This window comes from Anabrus simplex, chromosome 3 (genome assembly GCF_040414725.1).
Source record: "Anabrus simplex isolate iqAnaSimp1 chromosome 3, ASM4041472v1, whole genome shotgun sequence".
In the NCBI taxonomy this organism is placed as follows: domain Eukaryota; kingdom Metazoa; phylum Arthropoda; class Insecta; order Orthoptera; family Tettigoniidae; genus Anabrus; species Anabrus simplex.
In genome coordinates, this window is record NC_090267.1 from 197,259,882 (window position 1) to 197,278,738 (window position 18,857).

The 18,857-nt window shown below is 38.6% G+C and overlaps 1 protein-coding gene across 1 annotated transcript; it reads right to left on the reverse strand.

Moving 5' to 3' along the window:
* Positions 1 to 344: 344 nt before the first annotated feature.
* On the reverse strand, positions 345 to 13,109 carry LOC136866142 (venom protease). The gene is made up of 7 exons (XM_067142844.2): positions 12,995 to 13,109; positions 9,358 to 9,454; positions 9,055 to 9,217; positions 7,377 to 7,585; positions 6,652 to 6,857; positions 5,994 to 6,051; positions 345 to 1,944 (listed from the first exon to the last, which is right to left on the reverse strand). The coding sequence occupies exons 1-7, from the start codon at positions 13,061 to 13,063 to the stop codon at positions 1,817 to 1,819; spliced, it is 930 nt and encodes a 309-aa protein (XP_066998945.1). The 5' UTR covers positions 13,064 to 13,109; the 3' UTR covers positions 345 to 1,816.
* Positions 13,110 to 18,857: the final 5,748 nt, after the last annotated feature.

The following is an 18,857-nucleotide window of genomic DNA, read 5'->3' on the forward strand; positions in this document are numbered from 1 at the left end:
AATAATCTGGATATATGAGGGGTGGTTTCTTAAAAGTTGTGGTGTTTCAGGCAGGTTTCACTGTGATGACAAACTGGACCATTATTGTTGAAAATCAGAACTCTAAATTACTCGTCGACTTCCTTTTACTACCGTCAAATTACCGTTAAACTACAATTAAAGCCTTCAAACCCGTTTGATATTAACATACCAAGCTAACCAACCCACCACCAACTGAGTTTACATAAACTCAATTTGATTTCAAGGATTTACAACTTCATATTAGTTCGGTTTGGAAATTAGGAGCATTTTTCGTTAACTGGGAAATCAAGAACAAGACAAGAAATTATATTTGTAGAACTTTATTGTTCATATATTATAATTATTTTAATATAACATAAATAAAGACTATATTGTGACTAGAATAAATATGTTCAATAATTTAATTTTATCTTTAAACACGCTTTTAACAAATACTCCTTATCTACAAAATTACTTATCTTAGAGTTAGCGTTTTGTGACAATATTTTAATGATGACGATAATTTCTTTAGCTGGAAAAAATATAAATTAGTCAGGCTTATGCACCTCTTGAAAGGAAAATATGAAACAAATAACTTACAGATGAAGGCACTAGAATATCACTTCTAGGTTTGACTGGAATGTCATAAAAGTCAAGATTGGTTTGTCGTTTGTTTAGTTTGAGTTATATTTAAATTGTGATTAAGTTAATATGCTAAATTTCTCATCGTTGAAATTTCATCAAAAGTACACTTTCTACACATTGAATAAAGAAGCAGTTCCTCACACTGTTTTTTCTCTATTCTATTTCTTGGCATATCACTGAAATCAGACGCAATTAATTCATTATCACTCTGCCACAGAAAATTCAAAGAGAGTACCTCTATTATTCTTGGCACTAATTCACGAGGTAACAGAAAAATACTAACAGGCTTAAGAGACTTAAGTCCAAACCTGGTCTTAGTCAAACTTAATTTGATACACTACTAATCCATGAAAAGATAGATATTATAATTTGATTATTAGTACTATTTATAATTCCAGTTCATCATTTCTTTTAATTCAAAAGTTACATCTTTCTGAATTTTTTTCATCTAAATTTCTGGACATAATTCTATTAAAACGGCAAACAGCGTGAAAATTAACTAAATACTAACCATTTAAATCCATATGAAAATAATTGATATTAGTAATCCTATTATTGCTTTCGTCTCAAATCTTGGATGAATAAAATTGCTAATTGCTATCCTAAGTCAAAGTTATCTTAGAGGTAGAGTCCATGTCTTCATCTCTTCTCAGTCAGTTAACTTCTTGTAATCAATCACCTACATAGTAGTTCATATTCTGTTTGCGAAAAGATAAAACAAAATACCTTCCTCGGATAAAAGCAGGACGTGAAAATTCATAAACAAAAAATCCGTTCAGTTAAGTGGAAGATCATCTATATACTTTCATATTAAGAGATTTTACTCCAAAGAAACCTAGTAAAGTTGAGCATATTTTTTCAAATTTATGGTAGCGCAATTTTCAAATCCATCCGAGGGATGAATCTTCCTTTCTAGCATTAGGTTGGATTGATCCAAGATGAAGATAGTGTTACATCCATGCTGCAAGATGAAGTGGGGTTGTTGATGGATGCTCTTTCTACTAGTAATGTTCTTGTGGATCAGTGCTTGCAGTGTAGGCATATTGAAGTGAGAAATCTTTAAATTCTTGGGTTTTCTCGCTCAAAAGGAAGACTGCATGGTAGTAGTAGTGGTGCTAGATGTCTTGCAATAAAAATGAGATCATTTCAGCTGTACTGTTCAGGTGTTATTTTAGTGTTGTGGTGAACAAAGGCATTCATCTCCTACACGATCTTCCACCCAGTCGAGGTAGTTGGCAATACGAGTGTAGATGCCAGGGAAGTTCGGTCTTGCACAGCCTCGTCCCCAGGACACGATACCTGCAACAGTCAAATGATACAACTTCAGAACAAGGAAACTTAGCTACTGCTAATATTTGAGTCATTTTGGGAGCTTGGAAAATGTGTAGAATCTGTTTAACATATTATTACGAACTCGAATTGACGTGCAGGCAGCGTAGATGGCATCAAATTAAAGTATCTGCTCACGGTTGCTGAATTATTATTATTATTATTATTATTATTATTATTATTATTATTATTATTATTATTATTATTATTTCTGCCATGCTGCGTGTCGTTGTGGCATAGAATGGTGGCCTGGGGATTCAAGTAACTTCTTATTTTAGTATTTGCTTCGAATGAGAAAATTGCTGTCTGGCTGAGGTGGTAAAGGAGTGGGTTCGATTCCCCATCTGGAAGTAATAAAATTTAAGAAACGAGATTTCCACTTCCGGAGATGGACATGGCCTTGAGGTTCACTAGGCCTACATCAGAAATGAGTACCAGGTTCATTCCTGGGAGCAAAGTCAGCCGGGCGTAGAGCTAACCACTCCACCCCACAGGAAGTGTTAAGATTACGGGTAGTGGAAGATTTTACCTTCCACCTCTTCAAGGGCCTTCATGGCCTATACGGAAATGACTTTTCTTTACTTTCTGTTTTGCTTCAAATCAGAATATATCGATGAGAAAATTGTTTTGATGATTTCTACTAGAAGCATCCGGATTCGAATTTCATGTGACAAGGCTGTTTCTATTTAAAGATAAAAAATTCATTGTTCCGTATTGAAATTATTAACATTAAAAATTAAATAATTGAAGTTCAACCAATTCAATACATAAAAGAAAGAAATGTAGTAATTACATTCTTATTTAAATGGGACCGGTTTCGACCCTAGTCCAGGTCATCGTCAGCCGTAAAAACAAGTAGGCGAAATCACACAATGTTTATGAATATTGGAGAAATGGGTCAGTTTCACACTCTGTCAGGCACAAAGTCACAACACTATCAAGTTTATTTATAATCTTCATATATTATTTGATAGTGTTGTGACTTTGTGCCTGACAGAGTGTGAATCTGACCCATTTCTCCAATATTCATAAACATTGTGTGATTTCGCCTACTTGTTTTTACGGCTGACAATGACCTGGACTAGGGTCGAAACCGGTCCCATTTAAATAAGAATGTAATTACTACATTTCTTTCTTTTATATATTGAATTGGTTGAACTTCAATTATTTAATTTTTAATGTTAAGGCTGTTTCTATGTAAATCTACAAGGAAACTGCATTCCAAAAAAATGTGTGATGCAATTATCTCCCGCTGGTGTCAGATTATTAGATTCATGGGACATAACATTGACGGACCTCTCATTAAAAGTGAAGATAAAAGCAAAGATGTATCAGAAAAATTACCGTAAATAATATATAATTAAATATAAAAATCTACATGTTGAAAAATCGTTGCTATGAATACGAATTATTGAAACCAGATCTAAAAAGGCTAAAAATCTTTTTCGATCCCTTATATTCATTCATTGAATTCTGGTATGTACAAGCTGAAAGAGTAAAGCCACGAAAAAGTACTTTAAGATTGGCAGGAATATTTTTTAAAACCCTTTTTTCCACTCCAATCGCTAAACATTTGTTCTATATTTGTGCTGTAGTCCGATATCGATCACTTTCTAAACAGTCAACCGTGACGGCACACAGGTGAGTTTACCTGTAGAGCTGTAAATTATGGTGCTTACAATATGTCTTTAACTTCTCCTCCCCATGTTTATAATGGGTCGAAGAGCACCTAACCTAATTTTGGGAATTTACTGTCACGCACTGTCCTCGTGAAAATCGCATTCGAAGTCACCAGGATTTATGCTTCAGATACCTGGTTTTGAAAGCATTTGTCTATATTATTACACTCCTTCGGGGCCTTTTCCATTAAGGCAAAGTAAAAAGCAAAGTCATCTCCGTACAGGCCATGAAGGCCCTTGAAGGGGTGGAAGGTAAAGGCTTCTACTATCCGTTACCTCGGCACGTAATGGGGTAGAGTGGTTAGCTCTACGCCCGGCCGCCTTTGCCCCCAGGAATTAACCTGGTACTCATTTTTGGTGTAGGCTGAGTGAACCTCAGGGTCATGTGCACCTCCGGAAGTGGAAATCTGGTTTCTTAAATTTTACGACTTCCCGACGGCGATTCGAACCCACGTCCTTCCGGGTGAACCGAGAACGCCTTTACCGCCTCGGCCAGGCAGCCCCTATGATGATAAATTATCGTCTACAATTCCTTGATTTATTATTTTTTATTTCAATTATAGATGTTTCAGTGTAAAATTAAGTACTATTGATATCGTTACTATCGAATATCTCACGCACTGTTGCTAGAAGTGACAAAGTTCAAGGTGTAAAGTGTGAAGTATTCGAAGCTATTGTCAGGTGTTATATAGCGTGTTTCTCCACCAGGAAGACTACCGGTGTGTGGCCGTGACCTCGGCATTCAGTGCCACCTGTTATCTCGCGTGAGCCAATAAATGGCGTGTCTTCGTCATACCAAGTGCTGTCTATGAATCCACCTTCTGTTACCATCACGCAAATGCACCATCCTTTGGCTAGAACCAAAGGACGTCAAATTCATTGGCGTGATTGCTCTGAAACGAATGGTACTTCATCAGTGCTTTTTAATAACCATATTCGTGAAGAGGTTTTAACATCGTGATCCTGTCCAAACCCCGTCAATTTTTCGTTATATACAACATACGCAGTGGCTTAATAGTAAGTATGATAAATAGAGGCAGGTAAGGGTGTATTCTGCCTGAAGGCTGGTCCGAACCTCTGCAGAGGTGTGCCTGAGCCGGAGTTTACGTGCGCTAGGGTGGCCAGTTCCTTTTCGCTCCTCCATTCCCTTACCCCCCACCAACAGCGCGTGGTAACTCAACCAAATATTGACCACGCCCAATGTTGGTTAACTTCGGAGAAATCACGAGATCCGCATAAATACAGGGATAATAAATAAAGTCAAATTGATGCATCTTTGATCAACGTACCTTAACAGCCTACTTCATAATTCTTCACTGATCCTCCTCAAGGTGGCTATGACTCGAGCCACGGGTAGTTAACGTGTAAGTTTTGAAATGAAAAGACACATCCCTGTGGTGCGGATTCCACGTAAAAATGGAGGTCTAGAAACTATGATCACGGTATTAACAATCACATAAAATCAAAAGCTTGCTTCAACTCTTCACTGCAATCAGTAGCTTTGCTAGCAATTTCTTCTAGGTGATTCTGATATAGTAATCGATTCCTGTGTGCTTCCCATGTATGTAAAAGTCTGTCTGATCGTCTGTGGTATAATAATATTAATAATAATATATTTTGATAACTACCGAGCTCGATAGCTCCAGTCACTTAAGTGTGGCCAGTATCCGGTATTCGGGAGATGGTGGGTTCTAACCCCACTGTCAGCAGTCCTGAAGATGATTTCCCGTGGTTTCCCATTTTCACGCCAGGCAAATGCTGGGGCTGTACCTTAATTAAGGCCACGTCCACTTCTTCCCCACTCCTAGCCCTTTCCTCTCCCATCGTCGCCATGAGACCTTTCTGTGTCGGTGCAACGTAAAGCAACTTAAAAGAAAGTTTGATAACTCTACAGTTATCGTCAGTTTAACGAGATATTGGAATGTTGGAATTTTCCCCGTAAAATACTGCTGATTTCAGCTGGAATTTAAACCCTCAACCTAGGAAATATAAAGCCAAGAACCCAACTGCTGCATCTCAGAGGTTAGCCCTGTTTTACAGGGCTGTCTATTCTAGTGTATATATTTGTAATGAATTTGGGATAAGCTTGTTAGAAACTTTCTTAATCTTGAAAAATATATTATCCTCGCATTTTTCTGGGGGTTAAATGAACAAATAATCTTAAAGAAGGTTGTCGCTGAGACTAGATTCCACTTCTCACCCGAATCATGCTAACATAAGACAAGGCGCTGTGTTATTACTTTACATTAATGCATAAGCAGATGTAGTTGAATTTTTTGCATGTAAAACTGAATAATTAGTACATGGAAATTGCTGACAAAATTAAATTTCTCTACTTACCGATAACTTCCAAACCTCCCTTCTCAGTGTCGATGTGCATGGGCCCGCCACTGTCTCCCTGAAACATCAAGTGAAATTGTTTTACAACTTTACAGAGTAGAGCAGATATATTGTTGACACAAGTACTTTGGATGTAGAGCCATGTTGCACTGGAAGTCTACCTCATCGAGATGTTCGTTTATACCAGACATCCTTAGTGAAAAGTTGACCTTTGTCGGAATATTTCTTTCTCATTTCTGCGGTAACAACTGGGGGGTATTGATGTCTACCACAGTTGTAATGACTGGATGAGGTTCGCTTTTAATGAATTATGGCTCAACATCTCGAAACTATTTACTTCTATTGTCACCGATTGTTTTCAAATCCGAAATGGGTTTCTTACAAAAATTATAAAGTACAGAAAATTCTGAAGCAGTTTAAACCCTACATCCGTTCGATGAAGAATATAACACACCTGTTTCCTTAGTCAATGAGTATTTGTTTACCTCAGCGCTCTCAGTTACCTAGTCAGTCTTCTGTTTATCGGTGTAATAAAATAAATCGGCCTACAGTTATAACGTACTGTGGCTCTCTAATGTACAAAGCTGTTGGTAATAGTTTACTGTCAAGATATTTAAGGAGTGATGGTCAAAGAAATCATAGTCTATGGCAATGTTACCTGGCAGGCGTCTTGCTTGCCCTGAGGGTATCCAGCGCAGATCATATTCTCTGTAATACGATGCCTAGGGTATCCAGCACGGCGACATCTATCCATGGATATAATAGGCACAGCTACTTTTCGCAGCATGTTGGAGGTAGGCTTACGTTCCTCAATACGACCCCAGCCGGTCACAATACCCACACTGTTTGTGTAGTTTACCGCGTCTGAAAAATGAAATAAAATGTTTATCGTAAGTCATTGAAAATACTGCATTCTCAAGAAACAGTTAGGATAGTTAACACGCTAGTTTAAGATGTTCACAGCTAAGCTGATATTCCTTTTAGGTATACAAATTTATGCCCACTGTACCGAATGGAATAGCTTAAATAACATAATTTGTTTGAAAATTTGAATCCGGTACTAGAAATACACATTTACTGTAAGTTAGGAATATCTGATTAGACAGAATTATTATTTAATAGTTGAAAAATATACGTCGTAATGATTTCAAATTTTAAAAATAACAAATTGAAATGAAACCAAAAGCCAGTCATGTATTTATGGGCGAGGAAATCCACTGGAAGAATGGAAAATAAAGCATTCGTCTACCCGCAACCTCAGTGGAAGGAACAGCAGGAGAAGAAGCAGGATACTTGTGTTAAAAATTAAACAGAAACTAGATTTAAAACCATCCTGTACAAACAACATCGCAAGTTATACGCTGTGTATTAGATTGTACTCACTAGATTGAGGCAAGCAGGCGGGCTTGATGCTGGACCCGAAGTCGACAGGCTTGTCCAGCTCCAGAACCGCGATGTCGTTGTTGAAAGTGAGCAGGGTGAAACCGTCATGTCGGGTACCATTCTTGATCCGTCGCTCTGTACTCTCACTCTCGTTGCGTATCGAGCGATCGTGTTCTCCTAGGGTCACTTGAATATCGCTGAGCTCAATTCTGTAACAACCAAACAGCAATTCATTGCACAGCCATGAGGATGGTATGGGCACTTTTCTTTGTGTATGTAGTAGTACGAATTATTAGAAATAAATCATTCGTCCTCCAGCGAGGGTTACCATAAAGGTCCTGAATACATAACTTGCAGTAAATCACTATAATAATGAAATTATAATTAATAATTTTGCCTTTGCTGGCAAGATGTAGTGTTTACAGTGCACTATGTCTTCTGGTATGGGCTAGAGCAATTTTGTTACTTTCATTGATCTGTCTCAGCTTTATCCTTGGCTTTGACAAAATGAAAGTGACTGAGGTATGAGTGATGCTAGTAATGCCGTTCCTTCTGCAGCCAGTCCCTGCTGTGAATGGTGTGAAAATATTGCTCATAGGGTCGGTTGGTGCATGCATTTCAGTGGGCTTGGCAGACTGATATGTAATAGCAACTTCTGGCTCGGTGAGGAAAGCAACGGGAAACTACCTCACTCCTCATTTCCCTAGTACACCTCTTCAGTGATGCCCAGGCCTTCTATGACAGCTGATGGCGGAGCTGTTGAGGATCCAACCAGCCTTCGGGCTGAGGACTAAACATACACAATTAATAATTTTTGCTGGAAAATTCATCGTCAGCCAGAGATTAAGATTTCAGGTATAAATGCAACGAAGGTAATAAATAACAATACTTACTGTGCCTTTACATAGTTAATACATAGGAGTACCTATATAAGTGTAGGAAAAGAAGACTGGTGAATCGCCTATTAAAGAACAGCATTTATCAAGCTTATTGTTCGATTTGCAGTAGCATGGGCCATGATAGCCGACTAATCATCATTAATATCTAATTTAGGTGGGCGTGTTTCGAATTCTGACAAATGCTCGTTGAATTTATGAAATGAAACTTTCGTCTTCATGGTAAAGCAGACAGTTCCGTGGCACTGAACAAGATATCATCGGTCACCTTAAGTACGAGCATTGTTTTGCTGTAGGAACATGGCAGTCGATCCCCTGCTTATAGGCCTACCAACAACATAATTGGTATTCATATATGTGTGTGTGTGTGTAGCAAGAGAATAACACAAATAGTATCACTGAAAGGACAGTAAGTGACGAAAAATCATTAAAAAATAGAATTATGGAACGGAGTAGCAAGTAAAAGCGAAACAGAGGGAGATATAGGAGACCATGATTAGACTCTGCATTTAATGATTTTCACATAAGCTGTGCGGAAGCAGAAGAGTCACCAAGTTAATTCACAGAAGCTTCCAGATGAATGGGCATAAAATGTCTGTATCAAACATAATATCGCGATCATAGTTACGGGATATCCCACAGAGACGTGTGTTCTTCTGTTTAAAAGTCTTAAATGTATTGGCCAAGACACGAAGTGCAGCTACATTGATGAGAAGCCGTTGATGATGCTTCTCGGTTACGTCGTCTCGTACGTATGTACGTATGTTTGGTGACATACTTACCCCTCTATGCAATGTGCAGCTGTTAAAATATGTTTCCGAGTGATGACGGTCCCTCCACAGTAGAACTTCCCTCGCCGACTAAGTGCTACAACCCATGGGAACTCATTCACTTTTGTCACCTGCCCACCAACGATGCGCTGCTTACGGTTTGGAACGCCACACACTGTCGGAAAAGAGAAATGAAACATTCAAATTGGGACATTTAGTCGTTTAGAAAAATATTTCTAGTAGCATTTTCTTGCTGAATCTCTTTTGTTTTGGTGGACACAAGCAATAAGCATTTAGAATGTAAAGATTACTCACCACAGTTGCATCGTTTGCGAAGTGGCTCCGTGTCATTATGGTGCGTCTGTACCGTCGGGGTGGGTAGATTGGGTGGTGGGGCTGCTGCTCGTGATCCCTGAAACAACACAAGATATCATCAGCAATGTAAGGCGCTCCTTCCGTTACAAGTAACCTCTTTTAGCGACACTAGTATTACACATACTTGGACGGTGACATAGGCTACAAGACAGAAAATACGGTATGAAGGAACTGACTGCTGGACTTTTAAAACAAGGCATTCCAAGTAGAAAATCTGCAAATTAAGGCATTGGATGGAGTAAAATATTTCTTTGCCATTCATTTTGATTAGTCAAATCTTGTCTCTATGGCTACATCTCCCTACCCTGTGCCCAGTGCCCACCATCTCTCCGCACTGGCAGATGGTTCACATCCCATCTGTCTTTACTGTAGGTTGGACATCCATGGTCTACCCTATCCTTCCAATCATTTCTATTTTATATATGTTTTCATGGGATTTCGTGTCCAAACATTTTATTCCTTCCTATGACTACAGTTAAAATATAATCATGTCTAGTTATATTTATATTTCTTTCTTTCCTCTTTCTTAATTTGCTTATCCTCCAGGGTTGTTTTTCTTTCGGACTCAGCGGGGGATTCCACCTCTACCGCGTAAGACTTTGGGTCGGGGAATACAACTGGAGATGAGGAACAGTATCTTGCCTAGGAGGACTCACCTGCTATGCTGAACAGGGACGTTTTGGGTGGAGGGAATGGGAATATTGGAAGGGATAGAGAAGGAAGAGGGAAGGAAGCGGTCGTGGCCTTAAGTTAGGTGCCATCTTGGCATTTGCCTGGAGGAGAAGTGGGAAACCACGGAAAATCACTTCGAGGATAGCTGATGTGGAAATCGAACCCACCTCTACTCAGTTAACCTCCCGAGGCTGAGTGAACCCCGTTCCAGCCCTCGCACCACATTTCAAATTTCGTGGCAGGGCCAGGAATAGAACCCGGGCCTCCGGGGGTGCCAGCTAATCTAAATCTAGTTTGATGTAGTGTTCGGAGTGTACTGTGCCTTCAGGTATGACTTAAAACAAATTTATTACTTCCGATGTCTCCGTTTCACGCTTTGCTTGATAATATGAACATGACTGAGGTATGCTAATAATACCATTGCTTAGACGGCCTTTCACAATGATGAATGGGTGAATGATGTGAAGATACTGCTCACAGGTTCAGTTCGTACACGCATTTCAGTGAACTAGGTTCGATGCGGAAAGCAACGGGAAGCCATTTCACACCTCATTTCCCTGGTGTTCCTCTTCAGTGACACCTAGGTTATCTGTAGTAGCTAATGGTGGTGGTTTTCAGGATACAAGCAGTCTTCGGTCTGAGAGCTTAAGATGTACATAATTCTTATAACAATTACGCTAACCGAGTAAAGAATGACAATTTTGCTAACCTGACAGGGTCGAAGTAGTTGCGGATCCCATTCCTGTTTCCGGCGGTAGGGATTAAAGAGAGTTAATACTGAGATCAAGACTGTCAGTTCGTACAAATATGGGGTAATATTCCTCGCTGACACCATTTCCCATCTCATATTTGCCTGCAGGATGTATACTGCAAGGATTACTATGCAACTCCCAAAACCTAGCAATTTAGATGATCTTTACGATGACAGATACACTTTTCATAAGGGCTACTTTATACCGAATTTCAGATTAATTATTAATACACTTGTTCATTTAACGCAAAGTGCTAGAAAATTCACTAAATATTATGGAAGAAACTAACAATGAAACCATATATATTGCACATGTCAATAAATGTGACATATTTACAGAATTTTAAAAACCTTCGCAGACTAATGCAGAGTTAAATGGTTTGAAGTTCTTCTAAGGTTATTTGGTACATAATATGTACTTTAGTGAGCTTGGTAGGCTGACTCAGTGAGGAAAGCAACAGTAAAATACGTCACTCCACATCTCACTAGTTTGTCTCTTCACTGACATTTGGGCTTTCTATGAAGACCAACAATTGGAATTACTGTGATATATTTATCAATTTACTGTATTAATTCAAACTATTAAACTGAAAGCTAGGATTTCTAAACAAAACTCAAAAACGAGACAATTGAGGATCCTACCAGCTTTCAGTTTAAAAACTCAACAAGACGTATGATTCACTGTGTTTGAGAAGGAAGTCTCCTTACGTAAATAGTAATTTGTAGTCGTAGACTGCATGTGTTCCATTCTGACACATGCTTGGCCGACTGATATATATGCACATATTTTAACTTCTTTTAAGTGCTCTTCTGTGTGTGATAATTGTTGACATTTATTTTGTTACGTGCCGCGAAGTAGTGTGTTGCGGTAGTTCTTAACTTCCTCTTACGGAGTGGAATATCTATCAAAATAGTAACGCAGTAAACTATTTGCTAATGAAATTCACAAATAAATTTTGTCATAGGTTCCAAGTTCGGTTCTCCGTCCTACCACAGATTAAAAATCTGACGTGCACTGAGCCTAGTGAGGACAATTGAGTAGATGTAGGTAGAAATTCCAATCCTCGGTCTTTGTTTGAAAGTGATTTTACATGATTTCTCACTTGAACTGTAGGGAAATGTTTGTATCCTAACTCTTCTCCTGATTTCCATCCCTAAAAGATGTCGGGTGCAAATCCCCTTCTTAGCTGTAAGTAGGACTGTTTGAATATAGCTCCGGAAAGCCATCCGACGATGGTACTGAGGTAAGATCACCCTCCCCTCCCACCAACCCCCAAGCGTATGACGGGGTTGGCTGAACCCGGCAGTAAAATTATTTTAAAGTAGATTTTCAATTATTTCCGACCGAGGAAATATCTTTCACATGAGTCAAAGGAGATCAAGGGGCATTTTGTTTGTTTGTTTGTTTGTTTGATTGATTGATTGATTGATTGATTGATTGATTGATTGATTGATTGATTGATTGATTGATTGATTGATTGATTGATTGATTGATTGATTGATTGATTGATTGATTGATTGATTGATTGATTGATTGATTGATTGATTGATTGATTGATTGATTGATTGATTGATTGATTGATTGATTGATTGATTGAATTTCGGAATGAAGTTTTAACATGAGTATCATCAGACTAACTATTGGAAAATAAGATTCCAAGTACCTGAGATAAAATAAGAAGAAGTGCCAAGCAAGTGAGAAAGTGAAGAAGTTATTATTGATCAAGGAAGGCAGGGAATGAGATCATCAATCTCTCTCAATATTATTTGAAGAGGGGGGGGGTGAATTCCAGCCCCTCAATAAGAGGATATTGACAAAAGAGATAGTGCGGGAATGAAAGGCTCCTTAGGCCTTAATAGCTTCAGCGTCATAATGGTGGGAGTGGAACAAGAGTTAGCAAAGGGAAGTTTAACTAAAAATATAAATTAGACTGGATTCTACCTGAGATAGAAACAATGCTTTTCTCAGTTCGAAAATTCGTTACTAGCACTCAAATCTAACGAATGTCTAGAAAACATTTTTCCGTGTACCGGCCAAGGTTCGAGCCCATCTTACAGGGTTGAAAAGCCAGGTATTGCAGAACTATTCAATAATATTCCTTTTTTTTTTAAACTAAATTTCCGATATTATAAAGTTGAGTGTTGAGTACCCACCTGTTGACAAAGCACGACAAACGCCGTCGCCATGACAACCACCAAGACACGTGGAGCAAGTCCGCACATGGCTGTATGTGTTGTTGCTTCAGTCTCTGAACACAATGACTAAACCGTGGAGACTGTTCAATATATACCCTAAACGTTTGCCTTGAAAATATTAAACGCGTTGACAAAACACTTGCTTGTGATACGGAAGGAGGTGGGAGGTGTGATCTGTAGCAACCTTGACCGGCTCTTGTTTCCCCTCGACTTCCTCTGCTCGGCTGGGATTTGGTTTGGAACCTCAGGGAAGTACGTGAGTGATGTTTGTTTGTCTGTAATGAAGATGCATAATGCTTTGTGCCGATGTGGGTCAAGATTAGGTCACTGCCATACTGGTAGTATACGTTACGACAGGCGGGGCAGGTGGGACGGGCTGGGTAGCTTACACTGCATTGCTTTGATGCAACGCACGTGGCGTGAGATGAATACATTAACCAAAGATTCTAACGAAAGTAAACCAATGCAGGCTCCCAACTGTGCGATTGATACCATTCCTAGAGTTCGAAGGACATTTTGTACATAATTCTTCGAAACAGAATTAGAGCTGATTGTATATCAACATTTGTAACCTTGCAAACAAGCTTGTAGTTTTACGTGAGAGCAGCTACGGGACCTCCTGTTTATGTGGATTCCGAACCACATCACTGGGAATTCTCACGTCAAATATCCCGCATACATTAGTAGTAATTTGAACAGCAACATCTTAGTTAAAATTTCATTTAGGTTTCATGTCACATAACATTTCACTCACACTTCGAGAATGAATATGACGACTATTCCGATTCTATAGTCGTACAAAAAATTAATGAGCAAAAGGTATTATATGTTCGTCGAATTTAATATTTTATTACTTAATTTTAATTATTTACAAAGTATAATTCAGCTCCGATGTAGATGTAAACCCTATGGATACCAACAACAAAAATGTTATCTGTAAATTCAATTGTTTCTGTAAATATGGTATTTGCGAGGAACGTATACAATACCGTGCACTCGATCGTTTCTTGAGTGGATATACATTTTTTGAACCCATGTGAAATCGATCCTAATCAGTGACTGAGCTGAAACTCCCGTATATCGTCGTATCCACTCGATCACTCTCGGTGAATTTCTATCCAACCTGTTGGCCATGATCGTTAAAGCGTCAAATCTCTATTATCTGACACCGTGGTTAGCCGGTTTGAGTCCCGCTGGTCGGAAAAATGTTCGCCATCAGAATGTTGGCCGGCAGGGTAGGAGACGTGGTGGTATAACATTTCTAATCACTGTAAATTGCGTGCCAACCTGTATAGTTGTTTATAAGGAGTGAGGGCATTTGACATTGTTGACGGTGATTCATCCGTCAGATTGACGTTAAGCTCGAACAGACCCCTTGGTGCTATTCGACGGGAGTAAGCTATGTACCGGCACCAGGTTTCACCTCCTCCCTTCCTAGTAGTATGCATCATGTCATTCACTTCATTCCATTAACTCCTCTGATAATGTTGACGTCAGAAAGGGCATCCGGTCGTAAAAGTTCACTGAGAAGTTTCATCTAACTTCATTCCCGACCCCGCACAGAAATAGGACGCACGCGTACGTAATCTTGGTGAATTTCTTTGTATGTTCAAGTATATTCAATTCATTTTAAGGGCCATGTTATATTTCAATTTATGCCATGCAATTAATATCCTTTATCCCCGAATTGAAAATTTTCTAGATATCAGGGCAACCTACTGCTTTTTTAAAAGATGGAGTAGCCTATATGGTCTTAACTTTGAACCTGTGTAATGTTCATAAATCAAATTTCAAACACCAAAATATTATCTTCACCATGATTTAAGTTTTCTTACCTTTATAAGGAGTCGTCTCATATCTTCTAGATGCTCCTTGTGCCATTAATTTGGAATTTCACGATTGTTTAATGATTCTATAGGACCATGAATTGATAAGCGTGTAATCTGTGCGGTAATGTGTCAGTGGTGTCCCCGATAGAGAGTGAATCTATTATCATTTGGTTTCCAAAAGAAATCTAGTGCATGAATTACGATCGATGTTGAACCATTTTCGTGGCATATGAGTGTAGACAGTCGGGAAAGACACCCTGAGTACTTCCTGTAGGTTGTCGCAAATCAAGAACGACCTTTCCATAATACACCTCATGACGCATAAGACTGGACAATTTAAATGGGGACAGGAAGGTGGGACTACTATATGCTTTACTCATCAGAATTACGAAAATTAGTGGAAATCTGAGTGAAAAGTACAATATAGTATGTAACATCAAGTAAAATGGTATTATAACTGTACTTGTTTCCATTATGGGTTACCATATCTGTCAACAATCAGTGCCTGTCAATCCTTTCCTTGCTCTTCCGGCTCTTAACATGAAATCGTTAATATCTAGTTCAACTATCACTTAAAATCTTGTGTTATTTTACAAATGCTGCTCAGTAAAATATCTACTTGCATTCGAATGAGATATCTCCAATTAATGCGTTCATTCCTTATTTCCGTACTTCATTACGGACATCCTTCTCCCACATTTTCCAGGCATTCTTGCTGGTAATTCATCTATGTCTGTTAAATTCAGCTTGTGAATAAGTTAACCTAAATCCACCAGTAAATAAGGTAAACACAATTTTGACATTTCAGATAGATGAAAACTTGTGTACGATAATTTTTCCTCATAAATAGGATTACTGCACTCATTTAATTAATAATAAACAATTTATGTTTCGTGATTCCATAGATGTGTCATTCTGTTAAGCCAATTTTAAGTTGATTTCTGGATTTAAAAATCATATTATATATATTTACTCAGTCTTCCTACTTCGAAGTAGTTCAAAAATGAAATTCCTTGTGGTGAGGGGGATACATGAAAGTTCGCACTCAGCATTGTTTATATCTCGTAAGTGGTATGTGAAAGGTACTTAGAGACCACATCGTCTCCCCAACACACGCCTAATGTGCGCTCAGTTATCAACTGCCTCAGGGACAGTGAAAAGGAGAGTAACGATTTCTAGATACATGATGCGGTGCCTTGACTTTCTCCTATTGTGTAGGACTGGTCCACCCTTTCGTAGACTCCAGTTGCTCTCTTCTTTCCGCGTGCAGAATATAATACTATTACGTTCTTTGTCCATTTGTTCTGACATGAGGAATCAGCAAAGGCTACTTACAGAGAGGCTAGAAGTGGAGTTTTAACCCCACTATTATCCTCAGATTCATCCTATTCCAGCTCTTCAAATCTTTATTAATTTCATAAGAGAACCCGTAATCCTAACTGGGCGATATTATATTAAGTGATATTATACTAACCCCTAAACTAGACAGGATATAGGCTTTTCTGGGCTCAGGCCGTGTCAGGAACATAAGGTCAAATTCCTTACATTTCGCAGATAACGTTGTTTCGTGTCTTCAGAATAAAATCTCGACTGTTCGCAAGGAAAACTTCTCCAATAGATTCCTTCTCAAATATTCTAAATTTTGAAGCCGTACTAAGAGTATCCTCCCGACAGAAGTTTTTAATGTTGTCATTGATGAATTCACGGCCCGTACTTGTGGACATGATATAGGCTGTTTTGGACTTAAGTCGTGTCAAAATAATAAGGTGAAATTCTTTACGTTTCGCAGAGAACTTTGCTCTGCGTCATCAGAAGAAAGTTTGGAATGTCCACGAGGAAGACTCTAAACTAGGTGGTGAACATTTCAAACCAATGCATCAATCTGCCGTTGCAATGAATTCCGATATTATATACAGAGTTTTTTTAACAGTCTAATGTGGTATGCTCGTACGTTTTTCCCTGTGTGTTTCTCTCTTTATTAATGTGCTATGAAGAGTTGTAGCAAATGCGTGCTAATGCGGAAATAATGTTTCCGGACCCATTTCCATATAACAAATTTTCTTCATCTACGTGTGAGAAATGTGACTTGAAAGTTTGGCCATACACCCCGAATAGCAATCGCCGGCAGTGTAAACAAGAGATACAACCCAGTTTCACTCGTTTGATTTCCATTTGTTTCAAATTTGCTTACAGATACCAATATTGTATTCCTGTCTGGACGGTCGCGAACACCAAATTTCCTCTGATATGTCCTTTGATCACTAAGACATATCTATTTACCCTATTTATTTTTTATTATTTCTTCACAAACAAAAGTCGTTGCTATAGTGCGTTATGCATTTTTAATGATTAAAATAGTGATGAATGAACTAAACAGCCGCATCCTACGATACATCTGCCATTTCGCGACAAATTCATTTAAGACTTCCCACATAATTTCCGAGAAAAACGAAACACTGTGATGCAATTACAGCAGCAATTGACATCTCACAGCATATGGAAGAAAATCAAAGCCATCACGTGTAGTTTGAAAGGAAAACGAAACATAGCGATGCATTGTTACTGAAATGATAGATTAAAGAAAAGCGTGTTTCGAATGAACCACTCTGTATATTAAGGTGCTCTTCCTCATAAATAATTCATGAGGATAATGTATATTTGTGCATATGTAAACAGACATATGACAGAGGAACGCGGTAAATCAAAGAGTTCTTTCTAAATTCGTTTTCCGCACTATACATTGCATCACAGATGTGAAACGTGAGAGGATTAACTTTTATTCGTAACATTAAGTGCCTGAAGTAGGAAGGATGCTGCTTGCATCTTATTTGGCAATAAATAATAAAGACCACAGAAACAAATCAAATCACACTCTGTATCATATACAGCTTATTAGGAACCATACCACATCAAACCTAACCCAACTCTATGACATATACAGCTCATTCTGCAGCTGAGTACTCTGTGCCTGATTAGTTGAACAGGCCTTATGCATAAAAGATTGGTGCCTATCTTAATAACTCCATGTATATATCAACCCCCCCCCCCTCTACAGTGACCTCCTTTCCTGAGCCACATCTTCGCAGATGTAGTGCTCATATTCGAGAATATCGTAAGATATTTCACAATCGACAACCGCCCATTCGTGAAGATCTCAATGCCATACACGCTGGCAGACTTTGGCTAGCTGAAAACCTCATTCAGAGTAATTTCCACCTGAACAATGGTCCCAGTAATGGAAAATATTTTGGTCTTCTGAACTTTGTGATTTACCTCTCATCACATAACATATTAGTGGTTTTGATATACTGTACCTAAGAATAAAGATGAATTATGTTGGGGACTTCCTGTTCAAATGGAATAATATTTATTTTCCCCATTGTAAATGTGGGGCTGATAGATAGGCCCTTCAACACATCACTCTGGAGTGATGTACGTACCTACGAAGGAGACACGAAGTAATGTACGTACCTACGAAGGAGACACGGAGTAATGTACGTACCTACGAGGGAGACTCGACAGAATTATTTATTTAAACCTCAGGCAACTGAATATGTTCAGAGTTTAAGTTTTTAACTGTAGTCCCTTTATATTAATATGCATTCAATGTACTGAAAAGTCATACGCTTAATAATAATAATAATAATAATAATAATAATAATAATACTTTCTGCTAGGACAACGACCAGACATGAAACAACGTCTCCGTTCCACGGGACCCACTGCTGTTGAGAGGTTCTATGCTGTGCACCCTTGAGACAAATGGATTTTGTCACTAAGCAAGACGTGCACAGACCAATAAAGGAAACGAGCTTCAATAGGTCTATACTAGTCGTCTTTATTGTTTACAAAGCAGTTATTTCATTTTTCATGTTTAAAGTAAAGTGCGGCTATCTCTTGTTAATTTACATCACTTCCGTTCACGTTCCGTACCTCGAAATAGTAGACATAGGCTATACAATCACTAGCGATGGTGCACTTTCCCTAGTAAA

Excerpts from the sequence above, each read along its gene's own strand:
- LOC136866142 (XM_067142844.2), bottom strand. The coding sequence starts at position 13,063 with ATGTGCGGACTTGCTCCACGTGTCTTGGTGGTTGTCATGGCGACGGCG. Across the intron at positions 9,218-9,357 it reads TCGCAAACGATGCAACTGTG|TGTGTGGCGTTCCAAACCGT; the intron begins GTGAGTAATCTT and ends CTTTTCCGACAG. Across the intron at positions 6,858-7,376 it reads CGCCTGCTTGCCTCAATCTA|ACGCGGTAAACTACACAAAC; the intron begins GTGAGTACAATC and ends TTCATTTTTCAG.